The 20,958-nt window shown below is 39.6% G+C and overlaps 2 protein-coding genes across 6 annotated transcripts in view; both read left to right on the forward strand.

Moving 5' to 3' along the window:
- il1rapl2 (interleukin 1 receptor accessory protein-like 2) overlaps positions 1-10,743 on the forward strand; it is a 478,610-nt gene extending 467,867 nt beyond the window's left edge. The window contains exons 12-19 of one of the 4 annotated variants that reach the window (XM_046030693.1): positions 901-1,013; positions 5,681-5,826; positions 5,990-6,067; positions 6,177-6,293; positions 7,935-8,057; positions 8,517-8,756; positions 8,912-8,942; positions 9,215-10,743. In XM_046030693.1, coding sequence (XP_045886649.1) covers positions 901-1,013; positions 5,681-5,826; positions 5,990-6,067; positions 6,177-6,293; positions 7,935-8,057; positions 8,517-8,756; positions 8,912-8,942; positions 9,215-9,303 — 937 coding nt within the window. In that variant the 3' untranslated portion in view covers positions 9,304-10,743. Of the gene's footprint in view, positions 1-900; positions 1,014-5,647; positions 5,827-5,989; positions 6,068-6,176; positions 6,294-7,934; positions 8,058-8,516; positions 8,889-8,911; positions 8,943-9,214 lie in introns of those variants that run through there. The other 3 variants (XM_046030692.1, XM_046030695.1, XM_046030694.1) reach the window with 3 other exon arrangements.
- Positions 1-20,958, forward strand: part of si:zfos-2326c3.2 (traf2 and NCK-interacting protein kinase) — a 594,814-nt gene that overhangs the window by 530,676 nt on the left and 43,180 nt on the right. The gene's annotated exons all lie outside the window — the stretch shown is intronic.

Genomic DNA, 20,958 nt, shown 5'->3' on the forward strand with positions numbered 1-20,958 from the left:
TGAGGAAAAAAATGTATTGCAGCACTGAAATTTTAGGAATTACTTTTTTGTTTCAAAATAATTCACCACTTTCTCCAAAATCCATGAGCTCTTTTCTCATTACTACTCCACCAACTCTAAAACACTATATACTGTATCTGCAACACATTTTTCAAATGCTAACACAATGAGTCCAAAACTGTTAAAAACACGTTCAAAAGAGAATAATGGTAAATATTCTTCATTTCTGAAGTAACTAGACTGAAATAGATAGAAAATCTTAGCAATATAATAAGTTTTGTTTACATAGTTTACGTCTATGTGCGTGGGAAACTGTGTGTAGTGTTTTGAAGTGTGGTTTAGAACTAGTCTGAGTGTAAAGCAGGAAATGTGCTTGTTTTGTAGCAGAATTGTTTCACGGGGTTGGTACATGAATCTGAGTTGTGGTCATTATGGCTCAAGGACCAGTGTTACTGTGGAAACAATTGAGAAAAACTGTATTGCAACACTGAAATTTAGTTTTTTGTTTTATCTTTTTATATTTCAAGTCAATTACTATATGCAGTGATATAGAAAAAAAACTATAAAGGATACTGAAGCAAATTTCTGCATTTCTGATTTCTTCTTGTTACATATATTTTAGTACAGTCAATATGTGACAAATCATTTAATCTTCTAAGATAACAGTTCCTCATTTATGTTACACTTTCTGAGTGAGAACTGTTGCCAGTGTTTGGCTGAAGTGTTTTTGAGGTGTGCGTGACTTTTGGAGGTGAGATTAACAGTTTGGCCAAGATGCATGTTTGTAATGCATGTTTAAATAGTTTTTATAAATTTCCCTCAGTGTTAAAAAAACACTGTAACTTATGGGTTTGCATTTGATTTTGCATCTGGAACCATAATTGTTATTCCCTTCCTCAGCAGGACGAGCAGCGATGAGGAAACGTTTGCTTTGGAAATCCTGCCGGATGTTTTAGAGAAACATTATGGATACAAGCTGTTTATACCAGACAGAGATCTAATACCCAGCAGTAGTAAGTATCTGACTATCTACCTAACCTCCACACTCCCTCACACACACAAACATACACATCCTGTCTCAATGGGCCAGTATAGCTCCCAACCCCCCACAATTCATCACTCTGTCAGAATAAAAAAGAATGAATGTGGATGATTGTGTGTGAATGCAGGAACATCCCGTGCAAACTCAAACTGCAGGAAAACACACAGTGTCGCCTCACTTTTGAGACAGACAGTCTCTGTCCAACTGCAGGGGGAAATATTACTGTTATTGCTGTTATCTGTCAATGCTCTGACCTGACAAACACTCTCACACACACAGAAAGGGGAAACAGAAGTCTTCCTGCCTACACATGCACACAAGGCACACAATATCTATCTATCTATCTATCTATCTATCTATCTATCTATCCCCTTCATTTTACTAATATATTAAAATAAAGAAAGATAGGTTTCAGTTTTCCCTCAAAATGTACACTGAACATAATGATGAAAAAAAAATTTTTTTTGTCTGTTTTGGAGGGCATAAGGAAAAAAGACTATAAGCTATTATGAAATTCGCAAGTATTCTCAGTACACACACACACACATCCATCATTGTTAGCTCATCTCTGGCCATGCTGGCTGCTGGGACAGTGAAAAGAGCACTTATATTGGAACGTAATAATGTTCATCTGTTTATCACATAAACACACATTTACAATTCCCCTAAACACACATTCATACAAAAATGCATAAATGTACACATCTATCTATGTCTATGCAAATATTTACGGCCTTCCTGGTTATTTGTACAATAGGGAGGATGATTAAAGCTGCAACAACCAATATTTGAATATTAACAATGGACCAAATTGCTATGCATAGTGTAAAATGGGTGGCGGTGATGATGAACTCCCTCCAAGTTCTCATCAGACTCTGCAGTGTCCCTCAGCTCTACAGAGCACTTTAGCATCTTTCAGCTGATTGTTTTGGCTAAAACTTAAAATACATGGTTCACTCTGACAGCTCTCATCAACTCTGGATTCAGCACAGGCAGATGTTTTTACTTAACAAGCTCTAATAAACCACCAACCGGCAGACAGACAAGTTATTGACCAGCTGGTGAACATAGTGGAGCATATAGCAGCTAAAGAGACAGATTTTCCCCCTTAGGAATGGGTAGAGACCAAAAAGAGCTAAAATAAGTGTGATTTTTGGAGGGCTGCACCTAACAGTTATTTAGTATATAAATAAAATGTAATTGAATTGAAATGCCCTTATCAAGACAATGACTGTAGTTCTGGATATACTGGAGCAGAGCAGTGCACACATCTTTCTTAAGGTTTCATCAAAACCTAACTAGCAGCAGTATCAAAGATATTATCAAATTAATTTTTTTATATATATTTATTTTCTGACTTCAGGGGACTAAATATGTAACATACTTGCTCATTGCTTTAAAAATATTGTAGTTGTCTCAGTTGCACCTGGTTTATTCACCTGAAGTGTCAAACTAATGCATGGAACCATTAGACCACCAAAACCATTATCTACTGTGTGCCAAAATCACATTTCAGCTTGTCCAAAAAATGTCTTAAAAAGAGTGTTGTCGCTAAAATAACTTGTGTAATGTGGCTGCAAAGTAACAAACGAATGTGTGTTCTTCGCATTATTTAACATTTCCTCTTAAAATACATGAATAAATTTACTTATTTAATATGGTTCATCATTCATCGCCATGCACCACCATCTGCCCTTAGCCGAAATTATGCCTCCTCCTAATACACACTCAAGACAAACACAAACAACACCTCAAAAATGCATCCTGACAACGGATGATAAAGGCATTTTTCCTCTAAAAATGAGGCTTTCGTCCTGAAAACATCCACAAAACAAATGTCCACTGTGCATACCTAGAAACGTAACTATGTGTAAGCTGCATATGAACTAAGGGTTACATAGAGTGAAAAATAACCTTAATGAGTCAATCACAGAGACAGAGAGAGGTGCCTTTTCACTGCTTGCCAAAGCCATTGACAGAGCAACACGTTGATGCAACCGAAAATACACAATTCAATTGTCCACTCCATTAGCCCTCCGAAATTAACAAGAGAGCGAGAAATAAACAACGGGAACAGAAAGATGTGGGGACAGGGTCATTGGTTTGTGTTATTTCATTAATTGATTTACATAATCCTCAAAAGCAGCGAGCGGGAAGAGGAAGTGAAGGGCAGGAGAGAGAAGGGGAGGTTAAGAGTGAGGAAAAGAGAGAGAAAGATAAAGAGAGAGCCGGGAAAGCAAACCACAGAAGAGAAAAAAAGAAAGGGACTGAATTTTGGGATGTTCTATACTATTTGTGCCCCTCAAATTGAGCGTGAAATTGCAATGTGTTGCTGGAGAGTCTTTGTCATTAATTTAGTTAGCAAGTGAAGAGATGGTGAAGGAGAGAGACTGAAGGCGAATCTGTTGTTCACAGAACACACAGCTTTCAGATGTTTTCTGTAACCACAAATTTGAGAAATAATGAGCAATTTTGGCGAGGCAAGTTCCAAAATACACTGAGAAGTTACAAACAAATAATTGGAAATGGGTTTACACTGGGCCTGGCACAAGGCCACAGAGAGGATAAAAAGAAGCATTTTAAACTGTGGTGAACTCTTTTGGCTCTATGTTGACTTTTTTTTATATATTGACACATTCAGTAGCTCTACCTCTGATTTGATCACTTTTCACATCTCATCACCAATTTCACATTCCCCTCCCTAAAACTGATGGTGGTGAATCAGCATGACTTGGATGCCAAGTTAACTGTGCTGTTTCACAGCCAAAACTCTTGCATAAGCATTTCTGTCACTCTACGATAAACTCTTGTCAGTCATTCCAGTCATTTATGAACAAAATGAGTTGAAATTTGCCGCTAGCAAAAAGAAGGCAGATACTGGCAGTTTTTCCCTTCACACTAATGTTAAATCTCCTGTTTCCTTATCTGTCATTAGTAAAAAAAAATTACTTTTTCTCAATGCACGAAATATATTTATTCACATTCTTTCCAAGTCAGATGAAGAGATCAACGCCACTCTCATACTGTAGCATATCTGAGGCAATTAGTCTAGCTTACTATATTTCCCAAAATGTTGAGCTATTTCTTTAAAAAGTCGCTAAGCAAAGCTGGTCAAATATTGGACGTAGGAAAGTTTTTTGGACTAAGCAAATGTTAAAACAATCATGTTCAACATTTTGAGATATATACTTCTTTTCTTTTCCCCAAAGTGAGACGAAAGGATTAATATCAACTTGATTTATGTGCATTCACCAAGCTAAAGATGTATTAGGCAAGCTTAGCAAAAAACTTGAATACACTTATCAACAACACTAAAGCTTTCTTATTTACCAGACTTGTCACCTTCACTGAAATTAAGATATTGTACTGTTCACTGCAGCCAGCTGTTGTTTGCCAGGAAGTAGCTATGTAAATACATTTCCCCAATAACAATAAATTGAACAGTGAATGTACAAACAGACATGAGGTCCTTTGTTAGTCCTTTAGAGGTGCTGGTAGGTGTATTTTTTCAATTTGGACCGAGCCATTATATCTTTTCCCCCTTTACAAGGTGCAAGGTTGTTTTTGTCATTATACAGCAGATGGCTGCATAACAAAATGAAATTTGTAGTTCCTTTGTGCTACACACACAACATATAATTAAGTGTAGGCCTATATTAAAATGTGGTGACATATAAAATAAAATAAAACAATACAGTTATTTATATACATGTATAAAAAGGGCCTACACATATACACCTCGAACATTCCACAGTGCATTTTTTGAATTTGCATGGGGTGAATGTTAGCAGCAACCAGATGACAGTATGAAAGTTTCATCTTCAGAATAAACAGTCTGACATTTGGGAAACAGAGTCCATCTGGACTGCTTTTGTGCACCAAGCATCATCGATGCAAAACACAGAGTCCACCTCCTCTCATCTTGCCAGAGTCTTGCCCTGACAGCTGTGAACATGGACCACCTGCTGATGTTGATGGGGCAGGTCTCTGAATTCCATTGCTTGGTCAATATGAGTCCCATTTTGTCCAGACCTGCTCGTTAGGAGCAGAATTAAGTTCAAGCTGGGCCAGGATGACTCTCTTTCCTCTTGTGTGAGCGATCACCACACCCGCCGTGGCACCTGGTCCAGTTGTTTGTGCCGGGCGGATCGTGGTCCGCTGCTCTTTAATCCAAAAACCCCCGTCTTCATCTTCGTATTTATGTCAGAGGTAACACATGGTTTAGCAATAAAGCCGGTATAAAAACTGACAAAAAACAAAACTACTTTGTAGCAAAGTTCGAAGGAGCTATTAGCTGCTGCTTCTACAAGCGCTGCCAGCTTTTATGATAAGCTAGGCTAACCACATTCTGACTCCACCTCCATGATTAACACACAGATATGAGTTTCATATTAATCGTCTCATGTCAATCAAGAAAACATATTCCCCCAACATTTTTTAACTATTCCATCAGCAAAAGCTAACTTTGTTACCTTACTTCCTGCATCAATCCTGTTTTTATCTTGTCACAGTAATTCTTAACACAAAACTGGAGAAAACACATTATTGACAATAATGATAACACATTCACTTCACTGATCTTCACTTCACAAAATTTTCTTTTAGATTTGCCATTATCCGTATGTCTCTCTCTCCCAGCCTACATTGAAGACTTAGCTCGCAGCGTGGAACAGAGCAGACGTTTGATCATCGTTTTGACTCCAGAGTTTGTCGCCAAAAGAGGGTGGAGCATCTTCCAGATAGAGACACGCCTCCACTCCATGCTGGTTACTGGGGAGATCAAGGTATGATTCACGAGCTCAACAGGACACACAACAATCTGAGAAATAGTTGTTAAGTTCTTTGTGTACAGTAAGGAGAGTTGATTGAAGAGTTGCTCTACTCAGAGATTTCTCCCTTCTCTTCTTAAACACCTTTACCTGTATGTCTGTATGTTTCTGTGTCCAGGTGATCATGATAGAGTGTGCAGACCTGAAGAATGTCATCAACTACCAAGAGGTGGAAGCACTTAAACACACAATCAAGGTATACAGAGAGAGGGGTGAATAGAGAGAGGCAGGGAAGAAGGGTGTGATCTGAAGGGTGTCATTTGACACCCAGGAGACTGCTCAAAAAACTCTTCTCTACTCCACAGGTCTTATCCATCATCAAGTGGAGGGGTCCTAAGAGCAATGAGCTGTCATCTAAGTTTTGGAAACAGGTGGTTTATGAGATGCCCGCTAAACGCAGAGAGACGTTGTCCAGACGTCAGGTATATTTTTTTCCAATAGGTTTTGCAGTTTTCACAGTCATGTACACACTGGCACTATTTGTATCAGCAAAGTGCAATTTTAATTAGTTTGGTAAACTCAACCTGCCTTAAAGAATATGTACTGAAACCCTGTTCCCTCTAGTCATGGACCAAACATATAGTGTATAGCTATAGGTGTAAATGCAGAAAAAACACTATATAAATCCAGGTGCCTACAAGAATTATCTAAGTCGGCATATTTGCTTGTGCTCCCCTGGGGTGCATACATTCACCACAAACAGATGGCCTTTTTGGAGTGTCTGCTAAATACAGGTAATGTATGAAAATTGAAATCACAATGGGGAAAATGTGTACATGTTCACCATGTGTTAACACCTCAGGTGGTGTGTGCCCTGATTAGCAAAAAGATTTTCACCTGCTGCTTGATACTGGAGAATTATCACTGAGAAACAAATAGAGTGAACTATATAACTGCCACAGATGTGATAGTGTCTTAATGTCCTTCATTCAAACTTTGTTATGTCTACTTCTTTAGTTTTGTTTATTAGGCCAGCTGAGAATAGTGCCATTCAAACCTACATAGTGCCATAAAACAATTTCAACAATTTCTGGGCTTTGTGAGTTTAAGTAGATAGACATTGACAGTCTACAGTTATTCATGCTTGGAAACTCTGGTATAACCCAGTGAACTTAAGAACTGGTGAAAAGCCTCTTAAAATTATGGGCCAAGGAACACATTTCCTACCTTCTTGAAAAATTGCACAAGAACGCTGAAGAATTCAAGCCATCCATCATGCTCAGCAACATGCACTGAATGGCAAGCAGGTGTGTGACCCCTCACCACCACCAAAATCCCTAATCCTAACAGGATGACATTTTTGTGGACTGCCTGAATCCATGTGACTTTTGTTTACTTGTCCTAGTTCACTTGCAATAGGACAGTGTCAACCTAAATGAACCAAATACATAAATGCAACAAAGTGAACTTTAGCAAAATGGTTCAGACCAAAGGAAAAAAAAAACAGGCTGTGATTTCACCCTTTTTGCTATTTCTAAACCTGAGCCCTTAGTTGTATCGCTCACTGTTATTTTCTATACACATACTATACACATAAAATTACCTGCACTAATATCAGGTGTGCCATAAACTGTGTGGCAACTGGTGCACTTTAAGTGAAACGTGTCTCACGATTAAATTTCAAGAAATACTATTAATGGTATTATTATAAAATCCTGCATAGTGTTTTTGAACCTACCCCAAATTAACTTTCATTCAGTAAATTTAGGCTATATGTTGTCATTCAATAATTTTCTTACTGTCATTAAATCTCATAGGAACAATGTGTGAGTCTGTCTCTTATTAGGTTCAGACTTTCCATATTGTCTCTCTGGTGCACACACAAGCCTTCACTCCTCCCGAACACATACATCTTCAAACGCGCATTGTTCTGTTTTTATCATTTTAGCCTTAATCATAAGAACACTGGGCACTGTAGGTTTTAGGGTTAGGGCTAGTCTAATCTTTTAACATGTACTCAAAAACTTTTCTTATCACTGTGTTAATTTCTCCATTATGACCACTCAAACATGTGTATACATCTGCACAGTGAAAGCTATGTAATTGTGTTTCTCTGGTAACAGGTGATGGACTCTGGTGAACAGGGCCTCTTTGGTGACCTACAGACCACCGTCTCCACCATTGCAATGACAACAACCTCCGCCTCCTTGGGACCCCCGAATGAGAGTCGCCATGGACATCATCAGGTCAGCTGTTGCATGTATATTACTTCAATCTGATGTTATTTAGACTTGCTGTTTCTAAAACCTGGGGTATCAGGTAGTAGGACGGGCCCCAGTGCAAGATTTTTTACCCACATTCTGTGGCAGGCAAAGTCAAAAACTACTGGAATAGTATGAAAATATGAATAGGCTAGGACTGAAGAACCAAATAGACTGCTAATAAATAATCAATTTCACATTTAAAACTGCATGAGTCACACAACTAATTTTGACAGGTTGGCGGCAATTCTGAAAACATCCACCCACCCCACAAAAAAAAGCCAAATCCCCAAATGTGGATCTGAAAATGAACAGTTTTCACAGTTCATCCAAGTCTGGAAATCTCTTTGGAATGTCGGCATTAAGAACGTAAGGTTTAATTGCCTTATGGAATAATACTTGAAGTGATCAAAGTTAACAGAAAGTCATGTTTTCTCACCACAGGTTGCCTTGGCGACAGAGATTCCCGACTACAACCAGATGACCTTGCCGTTGGGAGGCGGTCACACTGCTACAGCGGCCCAGATGAGGCATTTCTGCCGCAGCTACGAGTTCCAGCTCCCCCCACAGCCTTCCTCACTGTCCCCTCCCCTCCCCCCTCCCTCCACCGTGCAGTTTTCCACTCTGGGTCCTGGGGGGCGCCACGTCTATTGCAATATCCCTATGACACTGCTGAATGGACAGGTGGGAGAAAAGACAGGACCACTTCTTTAGTGTTTTTTTTCTATAGCATCCAACATCTGCACAGTGTATCCTTTTTTGAATTTCCGTGCTGTTGTTTGTGTGCATGTACTCAGAGTTTTATCACATTGAAAATAAAACCCCTCTTTTCTCCCCAGGGGTTCAGAGCAGTTCACTGGGGAACAAGAGGTCTGTTTGGATAAAAGAAAATGTAGAAAGAAAATTGTAACTTCATAATATCCAACCTATAATGTGTATTTATTTCAACAGACTGGGAAATAGCTCTCATTTACAGTATAGTCATATATGAGGCATGGTGCACTATTCGCATGTAATAGTACTGTATATACTGTAGAATGCAGCCCCTGTTTTCTCTTTTTAAGGGTAGATTTTTGCTTGGACGTGTGGTGTGGGGGACATTCCTTCTAATAACTGCTGTTATTGCTGTTTTTTTAATCCAGGTGCCTCAGAGCAGTACGCTTGGGAAGAAGCCAGAACTTCACCTGAACAGCACCTTCGTACCACTCACCAGCAGAGAACTAAGCTCTGACATCTGGTAGAAGGACTGCTCAACTAGTACTGGATTACAGACCGGTTTACAGACTGCTTTTACAATGGCTTTGAACATGGTGTAGACTGGTTGGTTGACTAGTTTTGATTGGGTTTTTGGACATGTGTATAGCCATAGCTTTCAGGAGGGACTTCTTGCAGACTGCCATTGGACTAGTTTTGGGCTACTTGATCCCATCAGCAGCAGACTGCTTACAGACGGATGTATTCACATTATAAAAGTGATTGTACGCTGGCTTTGGACCTACCAACTGGTTACAGATTGATACAAACTGATATGTAAGATGACCATTGGAAACATGACTGGTCATACCCGTTGGACTGGAGCATAAAGTTTGTAAACTGGTATGGACATGTGGATGTAATAAACTACAACAGGCAATGAACAGGTCCAGGATACCTAAACAATGAGTAGGTATCCACAGACAGGATTACTTGGAGTAGGAGTATTTGTTGAACAAGCTACCAAGTTGGACTTCGGAGCACAAAAAATACAAAGTATTTTGTAATCGGAGTCTGCTCGCACCCCAGCTGTGTATGTGGAAAAAACAGTTGACTTGTCAGCTGCTTAACTACTCGGAAATTTTGGTCGACTGAAAAGTAGCGTAATCTTGGAAATCTTGGAATGTTAGTCGATCCACCTAACTGAGTTCTCAGTATATTGATCTACCTGTTGACTAGGTGGCTTGTCAGTAAACGAGGCAGACTTCAAGCAATGATTTTGGAATACCAGTCCACCTTAAAACAACAAGTCAACCTCTTGAAATACAATTCCCGGGCTAGCTAGCTAGTTAGCTAACTGGTTTGGTTCTTAGAAGCTAAAATGGTTGACTTAAAAGAAATGGAATCCAGCAACAATATCGAAGAAGTGATGCGTAAAGTAATTGCTTAACTTTGTTACTGAGAAAGCACAGAACTTTAGCTGGTGTACATGGAAGCTAGTTGTTAAAACTAGCTAACTAAAAGGCTAGTAACTTCTTGAGCTAGGCGGATGCTAAAAGGCACCATGAGACTGCAAACCAGCCTGCTCATCACCTTGTGACCCAGTAATCAGCAACTTGTCAACTCATCAAGAGGTGAACTTGCCAAGAGGTGACATTCCAACTTTTACCACCAAGCGAAAAGCTAAAAGGACTTGGCTTTTTCTATTTGCATGACCACCCATTTAGATAAAAAAGAATAATCAAATAAACATAGATAAAAGAGTAAATGACACAGTCATTTCTCACAGCCTCTTTTAATATGGAGGAGAATAAACATCTTATGTTGATACAGTATATTTGTTTTCTGTCCGACCATGAAGTAATGATAAAAACTGATAAAGGGAAAAAAGGAGGTATCCCTCCAAAAACATTGTTATTATTTATTTTCTTCTGCTTTATTTAAGAGTTTTATCCTTCTAGAAGGTTGGTGATCATGTTTTGGCAGGCTTTGTTTTTACAATAATCTCTGTACAGCTTCCATAACTTATGCATAGACCTATACAGTACATGACGGTGATTTGTTCCCTACAACTTCTGTTAATACCCACATTAAGTGTGCGAGATCCAGAGCCCTTGTTTCATGGATGTATGGCCCAATGGATGGATGGATGGATGGATGGAAAGGACGCTCATGGTAGTACAACCCTGCTATCAGACTGATGTTTTAAACATGTTACTCTGGCAGAGACCATTTCCAGTCAGCCAAAGGGGGCTTGACTGCGTACAAGGCCAGATGCCAAGCTGAACCAGACCACATTCTTCTTTGTGAGCTTTAAGAAACCAAGATTATTACCATAATATTTAAGCAAAGTGAATAATGTTTTGAATTTATACAGAGGTACTGTCATTGTCTTATTAGAACCAATGAATTCTGGATATTTGAGATTGTTTGAGACAATAATTACTTATTTGAGTTGTTATATTCGATGGCAATATACAGTATAGTGGTTGTCTTTTGATTTCTGCTCATTTCTTTGACTATTTTTTGGATATATTGGTTGAAATAATTTAACTGAGAGCAAATAAAAATGATATGAGTTGTTTTATACATTTTGGATGCCTGTCGTCTAACGCAATTGTTATTTCTTATTTCCTTTACTTCTCCCCTACATTCACCTTGTCTGTTTTCATTTCCTCTTTCTTGCTAAACCAGAGTCTCTTTGCAATCTGTTTCCTTTCCTTTCTTTCAACCAGGGCTGGACTGGGACAAAAAAACGGCCCTGGCATTTTTGGTCCAGGTGGCCCACCAAAATCGGTCGGACACCCCTCACCAATACACCATCCTTCCATTTAAGGGCTCAGATTAGGGGTGTGAAAAACTTAGCCCATGAGACATAACATTGCACAAGATTGGGGCCATGACAACAAGACAAGAACATATTTTAATATATTTTAATAGGCCTACTATTTAGGAAAAAAAATGTATTGATGAAATAGTTGATGGGGGGGGTGTGGAGGTCCTGCCCCAGAAGATTTTGAGCATTAAACACCTAATTTCCTGCATTCTGGAGACATTTTATGCACCAGGGAAGCACACAATTCAGGTGCCAGGTGACAATTCATTCTTTTACATTGCATTGCTTATTGTGCAAATAAACCTTTTTCATAGCATTTTTATTTGTTAATTAACATATCTTGGTTCAAGCTATTTTTCAGAACATTTTTAACAAATGCTTTCAAAAAGTGGTGGATAGCCTACATGTCCCCATCATCCCCAGTGTAAATGACCCTACTCCATGCTTACTGCTTCACATCCACTCTCCACCTGCTCACTTTCTCTCACTCAGCCCTGTCACTTTGACACTTGCTAACACATGCCTCCTCCACTGCCTGGCAGTGGCCACAGCTCTCCTTAACTCTTTAGTGCCTGAACCTGCAATACGTCGGGTCCTGCAGCTAATGTTGAAGCTACCGCAGCCCCGGTAACAAACATGTCGGTTGTTTTCGCGCATTTGGCGGCAGCCCTCTTAAGATTTATTTTTTTAGGGGGTCGTAACGCAAGAAACAGAGCAGAGGGCGTAGGGGTTAGTAAAAAAATTGCAGTGAATCTGCAGTGAATGGAAACAAATTGAAGAAGACATTTAAATTATAGAACACTTAAAAGGCATCCAAATCAGTATTAATTAAGCACTAGACAATGTGTAGCCTAAAAATAAAGTAATAAATAAACATAATGTTTTGGTAAAAATACACAATCAAATGGAAATAGTAATTGCATGTTATTTCACTACATAAAAACATAGTACTTGAAACTGAAACATCTTGGGAAATATGCTTATTCACCTTCTTTCTGAGTACTGAGCTAGAGCCTGGAGGGCTATTTTTTTATTAATTAGCTTACCTTAGCATAAAGACAAAAAGCAGAAAGAGTTTGCTGGTTGTCTCTACCAATTGTATTTTGCTAATTTAATTCCTACATATTCCTTTGTAGACAAAAAAACAAGTTTGGATTAGTGGGGTGGTTTTTAGATGGAGTTATATGTTGTAAACATTTCTAGTCTTTCGCTAAGCTAGGCTAATCGCCTCCCATCTCTAGTTCCCTACTTAACATAAGAGTGCTATCAATCTTCTAATATAACTGAAAAAAAGCAAACAAGCGCATTTCCCAAAATGTTGAACTAAAATATTGGGATTTAATGGCAATTTGTAGATTTCCTGAGGTAAAAAGAAGATGATGTTAGTCATCCAATTAGAGTTTAACCCAAATTAACCCAAATCTCAAATTTAACTTGCAGACATAGTGGTTAATTTTCCTTCAACCATTTTGCACAAGAATAAAATAAGTTAAAACTAATGTTGGAAGTTTAAAGTACTGGCCCTTATCACAATACAAAGGGTATGTCCACTACTACCACTTTGTTATTTAATTCACTTATGTAATTCTCTCTTATTATGCTGATGATACACTCCTCTGTTTTCATGTTAGACATATTGACTGAATTAAACATGGCCATATAAACATAATGCTATTATTTGTTTGGAAACTTAACATTCTCTGCTATAAAGCGGCTATTGTTTTTTTAATTCTGTTTTGTAGTAGACTGTAGATGCATGTTATACAATTATTACTAGTGATCAGTTAGTTAATAATCGCTAAATTATCTTAAATCAATCAATCAGTCTCATATCTAAAAGGTCAATTCTCTTGGCAGGGATGAACATTTCCGGTTTCCCGAGGGGCTGCCTTTCCAAACTTTAAATGTCTAAAAAAAAAATCTATTTGCGCGTATTATAATCAAATATTTTCCACAATCAAACCTCAATGGTCAAACGGTTGTCCGTTCTAAGTTAAGCATTTGGTAACAGGAAAACAATTGTCACATTATTGGTCAGGATAAGTGGGTGACATTTATACATTAACGGCATTTCCGACGATGGTGTGTAATACTTATTTTGTCCACTTGGGGGAGCTCAGGTTACATGAGGAAAGCTTAGATTAGATTCTTTTCAGCACTAATATCAACAACAGATAGCAACAAATGCTTTGGGTCTTTGGAGACTGCAGTCTTTGGTTATTTAAAGTTCGGCTGTCCTGGGTTATGTCACACTTAGGTGAGACAAGTAGTATCCCTTTGATGGGGTAATGAAACGCAGATCAAGGTCAGTTGCCACGTTTACATGTGTGTGTGTGGGGGGGGGGGCAGTTTTGATAGGCTGTTCAGGGAAATGCTAATCGCTGGTTAGTGTCCCCTTTTGTCAGTTTAACAGTCAGGCACCGCGTTATCAGCTTCGGAATCAAAAAAAAGCACCAGTTTTATGATCAACAAGGCATAGCACTTAAAAAAGAAACTTTCCACCCCCCTTCCGTTGGGGTCTCTTTAGCAGTCTGTTGAAGTTGATCTTTAATCCCCCTGCTCCTCTCTGGGAGAGGAAAAGAGGAATTTGGAGTAGCTCCAAATTAATTTAATATAAAATACACAAATCCACACCGTTGTCCCACTACACATGTCCTGTGGTCTAATGAGACCAAGATAAATTTATTTGGTTCAGATGGCGTGTCTGGCAGCAACCAGGTGAGGAGTACAAAGACAAGTGTGTCTTGCCTACAGTCAAGAATGGTGGTGGGAGTGTCGTGGTCTGGGGCTGCATGAGTGCTGCCGGCACTGGGGAGCTACAGTTCATTGAAGGAGCCATGAATGTCAACATGTACTGTGACATACTGAAGCAGACCATGATCCCCTACCTTCGGAGACTGGGCCGCAGGGCAGTATTCCAACATAACGCCCCCAAACACACCTCCAAGACAACCACTGCCTTGCTGAAGAAGCTGAGGGTAAAGGTGTTGGACTGGCCAAGCATGTCTCCAGACCTAAACCTTATTGAGCATCTGTGGGGAATCCTCAAACGGAAGGTGGAGGAGTGCAAGGTCTCTGACATCTGTGATGTTGTCATGGAGGAGTGGAAGAGGACTCCAATGTCAACCTGTCCAAGAGGGTTAAGGCAGTGCTGGAAAATAACGGTGGCCACACAAAATATTGGCACTTTACTCACTGTACTTTACATTGTAGTGTCATTTCTTCAGTGTTGTCACATGAAAATATATTATCAAATATTTACTAAAATGTGAGGGGTGTACTCACTTTTGTGAGATACTGTATTTGCAAATGTGTATTAGTCTGGAACTTCTCAGTTCATTTGTGAAAGGGGCGAAGACCAAAATGCCTCTGGTCGCCATTGGATAGACAACTAATCAGAGCAATGATATGTGTGATGCATGCAAGTTGTGGCAGTGCTTGGTCCGTTTTCAAGCAAGAAAAGAATGGCGCCCTGGACACAAACTTTCTCAAATTATAGCTCAACAGTACACTTAATGTGTTTACTAAAATGTTTGAGGCAGATAATAAGCAATGAAGTAACAGAATCTTCATTCATATTTGATCTGAGATTGTGTTGTGTTGTGTTGCACTGGATAAACATATATAATATTAATATTATATATGTAATATATATGTATTATATGTAATATTCTAATTTTCTGATTTTGGGATTTTCATTAGTTGTCAGTTATAATCATCAAAATTAAAAGGAATGAAAACTTGAAATATATCAGTCTGTGTGGAATGAATGTATACATTATACAACTTTCACTTTTTGAGTGGAATTACTGAAATAAATCAACTTTTTGATGATATTCTAATTATATGACCAAAACCTGTATGTTGGCTAAGGATCTGCCCATGCTTTCTTCCAATTGTGGCTGTGTGGCTGTAAACCATTCTGCTGTTTTTATAATGTAATTTTCTTGTTGTAGCTTACCCAGATGGTGAGAACGCTTGATTTGTCAAGTGTATAAATGGATCAGACAATATTTTTTCAAACTGTTTCGGTTGCATTAGGAAATACAAGCAACAAAGCACTTTAGGTTAGGTGAGGAAAAGATTGTGGTTTCAGATACATGTTGAAAAACACATATCTGAAACTGACTGCTGTGAGTTCCCAAATAGAATCATAACACTGAGAAACTACAGCCAAGCTAGCAGTTCTGAGGCTGTCCCTATGCACAGCAGTGCTTCGAGCAAATACTAACATTGGCATGCTAACATGTGCACAATGACAATGCTGAAATACTAATACTGGCTGGTATAATGTTTACCATCTAACTTTAGCATTGAAACATGCTATCATTTGCTTATTGGCACAAACGTACAGCTGATGCTGATGGGAATGCCATAAGTTTAACAGGTATTTGGTCATAAACCAAAGTACTTACCATCATCCCAGCCCTGCTGCAGGACAAGCTCTCTCAGCTGAGCGTGCCTGACTCCACCTGCAGGTGGATCACTGACATCCTGACGGACAGGAAGCAGCACGTGAAGATGAGAAAACATGTCTCTGATTCTAGGACCATCAGCACCGGATCCCCTTAAGGCTGCATTTTTCCCCCCTTCTCTTCTCCCTGTACACCAACAGCTGCACCTCCAGTCACCTGTCTGTCAAGCTCCTGAAGTTTGCGGACGACACCACCCTCATTGGGCTCATCTCAGGTGCGGACGAGTCCGCCTATAGGTGGGAGATCGACCATCTGGAGCACTGTCTTCTGGAGCTCAACGCTCTGAAGAGGGTGGAGATGGTTGTGGACTTCAGAAAGAGCACAGCCCCATCCTCTCCCATCATCCTGTGTGACTCCCCAGTCACCACTGTGGACTCCTTCCACTTCCTGGGCACCATCATCACCCAGGACCTCAAGTGGGAGCTGAACATCACCTCCCTCACCAAGAAGGCCCAGCAGAGGATGTACTTCCTGCGGCAGCTGAAGAAGTTCAGCCTGCCAAAGACAATGATGGTGCACTTCTACATCGCCATCATTGAGTCCATCCTCACCTCCTCCATCACCATCTGGTACACTGCTGCCACTGCCAGGTACAAGGGCAGGCTGCAGCGCATCATTCGCTCTGAGAGATTGGCTGTAATCTTCCTTCTCTTCTGGACCTGCGAGCCTCGAGGACTCTGAAGTGAGCAGGAAAGATTGCAGCTGACTCCTCCCACCCCGGACACAAACTGTTTCAGACTCTCCCCTCTGGCAGGAGGCTGCGGTCCATCAGGACCAAAACCCCTCGCCACAAAAACAGTTTCTTCCCGTCTGCAACTAGCCTCATTAACAAGGCCCGGGTCCCCCACTGACACTCCACCCTTGCAAATGATACAAATGTCTCTGCACATGTAAATACCGTTTCATCTCGTGTCGGGCACAGACCTGGCACATCGCACATATTTGTTGTTGATTGTTGATCTTTGTTGTTGTATATTATTATGTTGTCAGTTTATATATTGATATGTAGACAATATTCTCTTCCGTTGCGTTACTTCTGCACGGCACAGTAGGTTCTCTTCCTGCAGAATTCCTTCGTTTCTTAGTTACTTTCTCAATATTCCTTTTGCTTAACTTTTTCAAATTGCTTAATCTTAGTGCATATAAAATATAAATAAAACCATAATTGCTATCAAACTATGCAGTATTATAAAAGAAGTGCCAGGATAAAATGACTCACGTGACACTAGTATTTTAAACAAACAATAAAACCTCACCTTGCGGTGAATAGGCAACAGTGTCACTGTTGTACTCTTGATTTGTCAAGAGTATAAATGGATCAGACAATATTTTTTCAAGCTGGGCTGTTTCAGTTACATTTGGAAATACAGGCAACAAAAGCACCTTAAGTTAGGTGAGGAAAATATTGTGGTTTCAGATCCGTGTTGAAAAACACGTTTCAGATCCGTGTTGAAAAACACGTATCTGAAACCACAATATTTTGATGGCACCAGGATGCACTAAGGGAAGAAGGCAAGCGTCAGAGGCCATGTGGATCTTTGGGCAATGTTCTGCTGAGAATTCTTGGGCCTGCCATTCATGTGGATGTTAATTTGACATGTACCACCTACCTAAACATTGTTGCAAAGCATGGACACCCTTTCATGGAAAAGTTATTCCCTGATGGCAGTGACCTCCTTCAGCAAGATAATGAGCCCTCCCACAAAGCAAAAATGGTTCAGGAATAGTTTGAGGAACACAGTGTATGGACCAGAACAGTGCTTATGTAAGTCATTAATGGTGGATTAGTTCATCATCTCTATGGCTACAGTGTCATGTTTCAGCAGCAGTTTTAACCTCAGCATAGTCTTCATCCTGGGCTGGTTCTCGGACTGGAGCATATTGGAGGAGTAGCAACGGAGTCCAGGACTGGATCAGCCAGAATGTATTCCATGACTTGTGTACCTCAGTTAAAGAAGATATAATGTGTTAGCTGGTTCTTTTAGGAGCTGTTTCCCACTCAGTTTACCAGTTTTACTCTAACACAACCCCATTTAATCTCTAATGTATGTATGTATCTCACCTTCCGTCACCCTCACTATAAGGCATTTATTTGGCATACTCCTGTTGCCTTCTCCTACTTTCTGATCCTGCGTTCCACGTGGACAATGCTTTCAAATGCTTATATTCTGTTAAAATTACACTTTCTTTCTTTCTATACCTAGTGAAAAAAAAATCACATCTCTTCTATCTGTTGTAATTGCCTCATAAAGAGTAGGAATAGGAAAACAGAATCTATTCAACCATTATTCTATGTTTTTGTGGGTCTTCACCATATATCTTTTGCATGCAGCGTATTAAAGGTGAAGAAAAATCCTATCCTACCTATCTCCCACACTGTCATTCTTTGCTTGTACAGGTCTTTTACCTAGGGACTCAAACCCTTTCCTTAGATACAGTCGTCACTGTAAATCCAGATTGTTTACGCCACAAACTCTGTGAAAAGCAGTCGACAGCGGAGTCTTCACGGCCCTTTTAAGACTCCAAAATTGCTCGAACAGCAGAGAAACCCCTTTTTCCACTCGGCCCTGCTCAAACCACAAAATGGTTAGAACAGCGGAGAAACCCCTGTTTCTACACGGCCCTGTTCAACCGGTCAAAAAAGCGGCTAGAATCTGCAATAATTTTGCTCGGCCCTGTCAACCAGTTAACAGCGGAGAAAAACCCTTGTTATTCTGCTCGGCCCTGTTAACTAAGGATCCGCGTGTGAGATGGTACAATCAAAAGCGCACTCTAAGCATTTAATAAGTGTTTATTGGAAATCCAGTAACATGTACAACATTTTTTTATTTATCTCAGTTACTCACCGCATAAGGACAACATAGGTCCAACTCTTTTTGAGATGGTAGTGGCAACGGTCTGGGGCGCAGACGGTCGACCCTCCTGTCTCTTAAGTCAGCGAGGTGGAGGCTGAAACACAATACTCCAGGGTGATCAGTCGCCGGGCATCTCAGGTCCTGGACAAACTTTGCCAAACCATTCCACTTCTGATACCAAATGTAATGGAAATTTGTCCTTTAGTGAGTCTTCTGAAATAAAGAGTCCAACCCAGACGTCTTTAGGGGTTTTATTCTTTGCAAAGGGTCATACAGACATACAGAGTGTTAACAGTCTGTAGAGTGTAAGACAAAGAGCCAGTGAAGAAACAGGTGACTTTATACCATAAGGGTATTACGCAGCTGTCTTAGGGAGGACGGGAGTAGGGACCAACTGCCCTGAGATGAAGGCTCATCAAGGACAGTCATATATGGAAACCCTCTAATGAGCTACTTTCCCATGGGAACCTTCACATTGCAGTTATAGCTGCAACATAATAAAATTATCAAACAGCCACACAGTGAAACATGGTTCTATAATAATGCAGCATAAAAGGTAAAACAGTAAACATATATAAAATATCAAATTTCCCCCACAACAGCAACAAATTCAAGGTGTTGACTTGACATCCAAATTCCCCAGATCTCAATCCAATCGAGCAACTGTGGGATGTGCTGGACAAACAAGTCCAATCCATGGAGGCTCCACCTCGCAACTTACAGGACTTTATGCCATATACCACAGCACACTTTCAGAGGTCTAGTGGATGTGTCAGGGCTATTTTGGTGGCAAAAGGGGGACCTATACAATATTAGTGGTCGTAATGTTGTGGCTAATCGCAGTATATTTTAAGTAGTTAAATATCAGTAGTAAGAACAAAAAATAGCTAGCTGAACAGAAGATTACATATTCATATAAAGGCTTTCATATAATTTTAAATCTAGTGAGTCACTAATATGTTACTCATAAACCACAAATAACATTACTAGGGAAGTTGTCCTTTATTAACTCAAAATCTTCATGTGTTTCCTGTATTGTGATGCTGACCACATTTTGTCTTATCACTAACGCTGTAGTATAGTGGTTCTCAACCTTTTTTGGGCTAGGCCCCCCCGTCCATTATCCAGGCTATGTTGGCTATTTGCCCTGAATATTGTTAATTTATTTTATTTTATTGTTGTTGTACTATTTTTATTAAAAACATCGAAAAACATAATTGAATGACAAACAACATATTAATTACTTTCCCAGGTAACAAAAAAGCCATGTGAAAATAAGTGAATGTTCCTCCCAGAAACTGTGTGTGAAGCCAGAGACTGTTTTCTTGAATGGGGCACTTAATAAATGTGGGGTATGGGGGTCCTCCCCCAGACAATTTTGAGCATTAAAGACTTAATTTCCTGCATTCTGGTAAAATCTCTGCTCCAATTTCTGCTTTTTCTGCACCAATTTATGTTGGAAATTTCTTATTATATAAAGGGAAACACAAAATTCAGGTGGCAGGTGATTCAAAATAAATAAAATTTAATGGAATATAATTTAGTGTGGCTCTCAGGCATTCTTTATTGCTTTTAAATATTTTTCTCCTGTAGATCAACTTATTTAATATCATCCCTGTCAACACACGTGATTTAGTCTTACCTCCTCTTTTGTGTCTTTTGTGGGGAAGTAACCTATTTAAATGTGTTTGTGGCCCCTTTTCATCTCAGTGATAAATTAATCAGTTTTAATTCAGTTATTGACTGGACTTTATTAGCTCATCTGTTAATAACTTATCATAACTGAGGCAAAGAGAGTGAGAGGGACGAACAAGAGGATGTGCTGTGCGAATACTCGCTGCCTGCAGCTCTGCAATCAAATATGATTTGAAATATGTGCCGGTCAGCGTTGATATTGTGGCGATCCAAATAAATGAACGTATGGGAAACACTTATCTGCTCATGTTCAAAACTCTGCACATTCAGAATCTCTCCCACATATCTGTGTTCTCTGACATGTAAAGAAAAACAAGTCGTAATATTAGGAG

This window comes from Micropterus dolomieu, linkage group LG19, assembly GCF_021292245.1.
Source record: "Micropterus dolomieu isolate WLL.071019.BEF.003 ecotype Adirondacks linkage group LG19, ASM2129224v1, whole genome shotgun sequence".
In the NCBI taxonomy this organism is placed as follows: Eukaryota; Metazoa; Chordata; class Actinopteri; order Centrarchiformes; family Centrarchidae; genus Micropterus; species Micropterus dolomieu.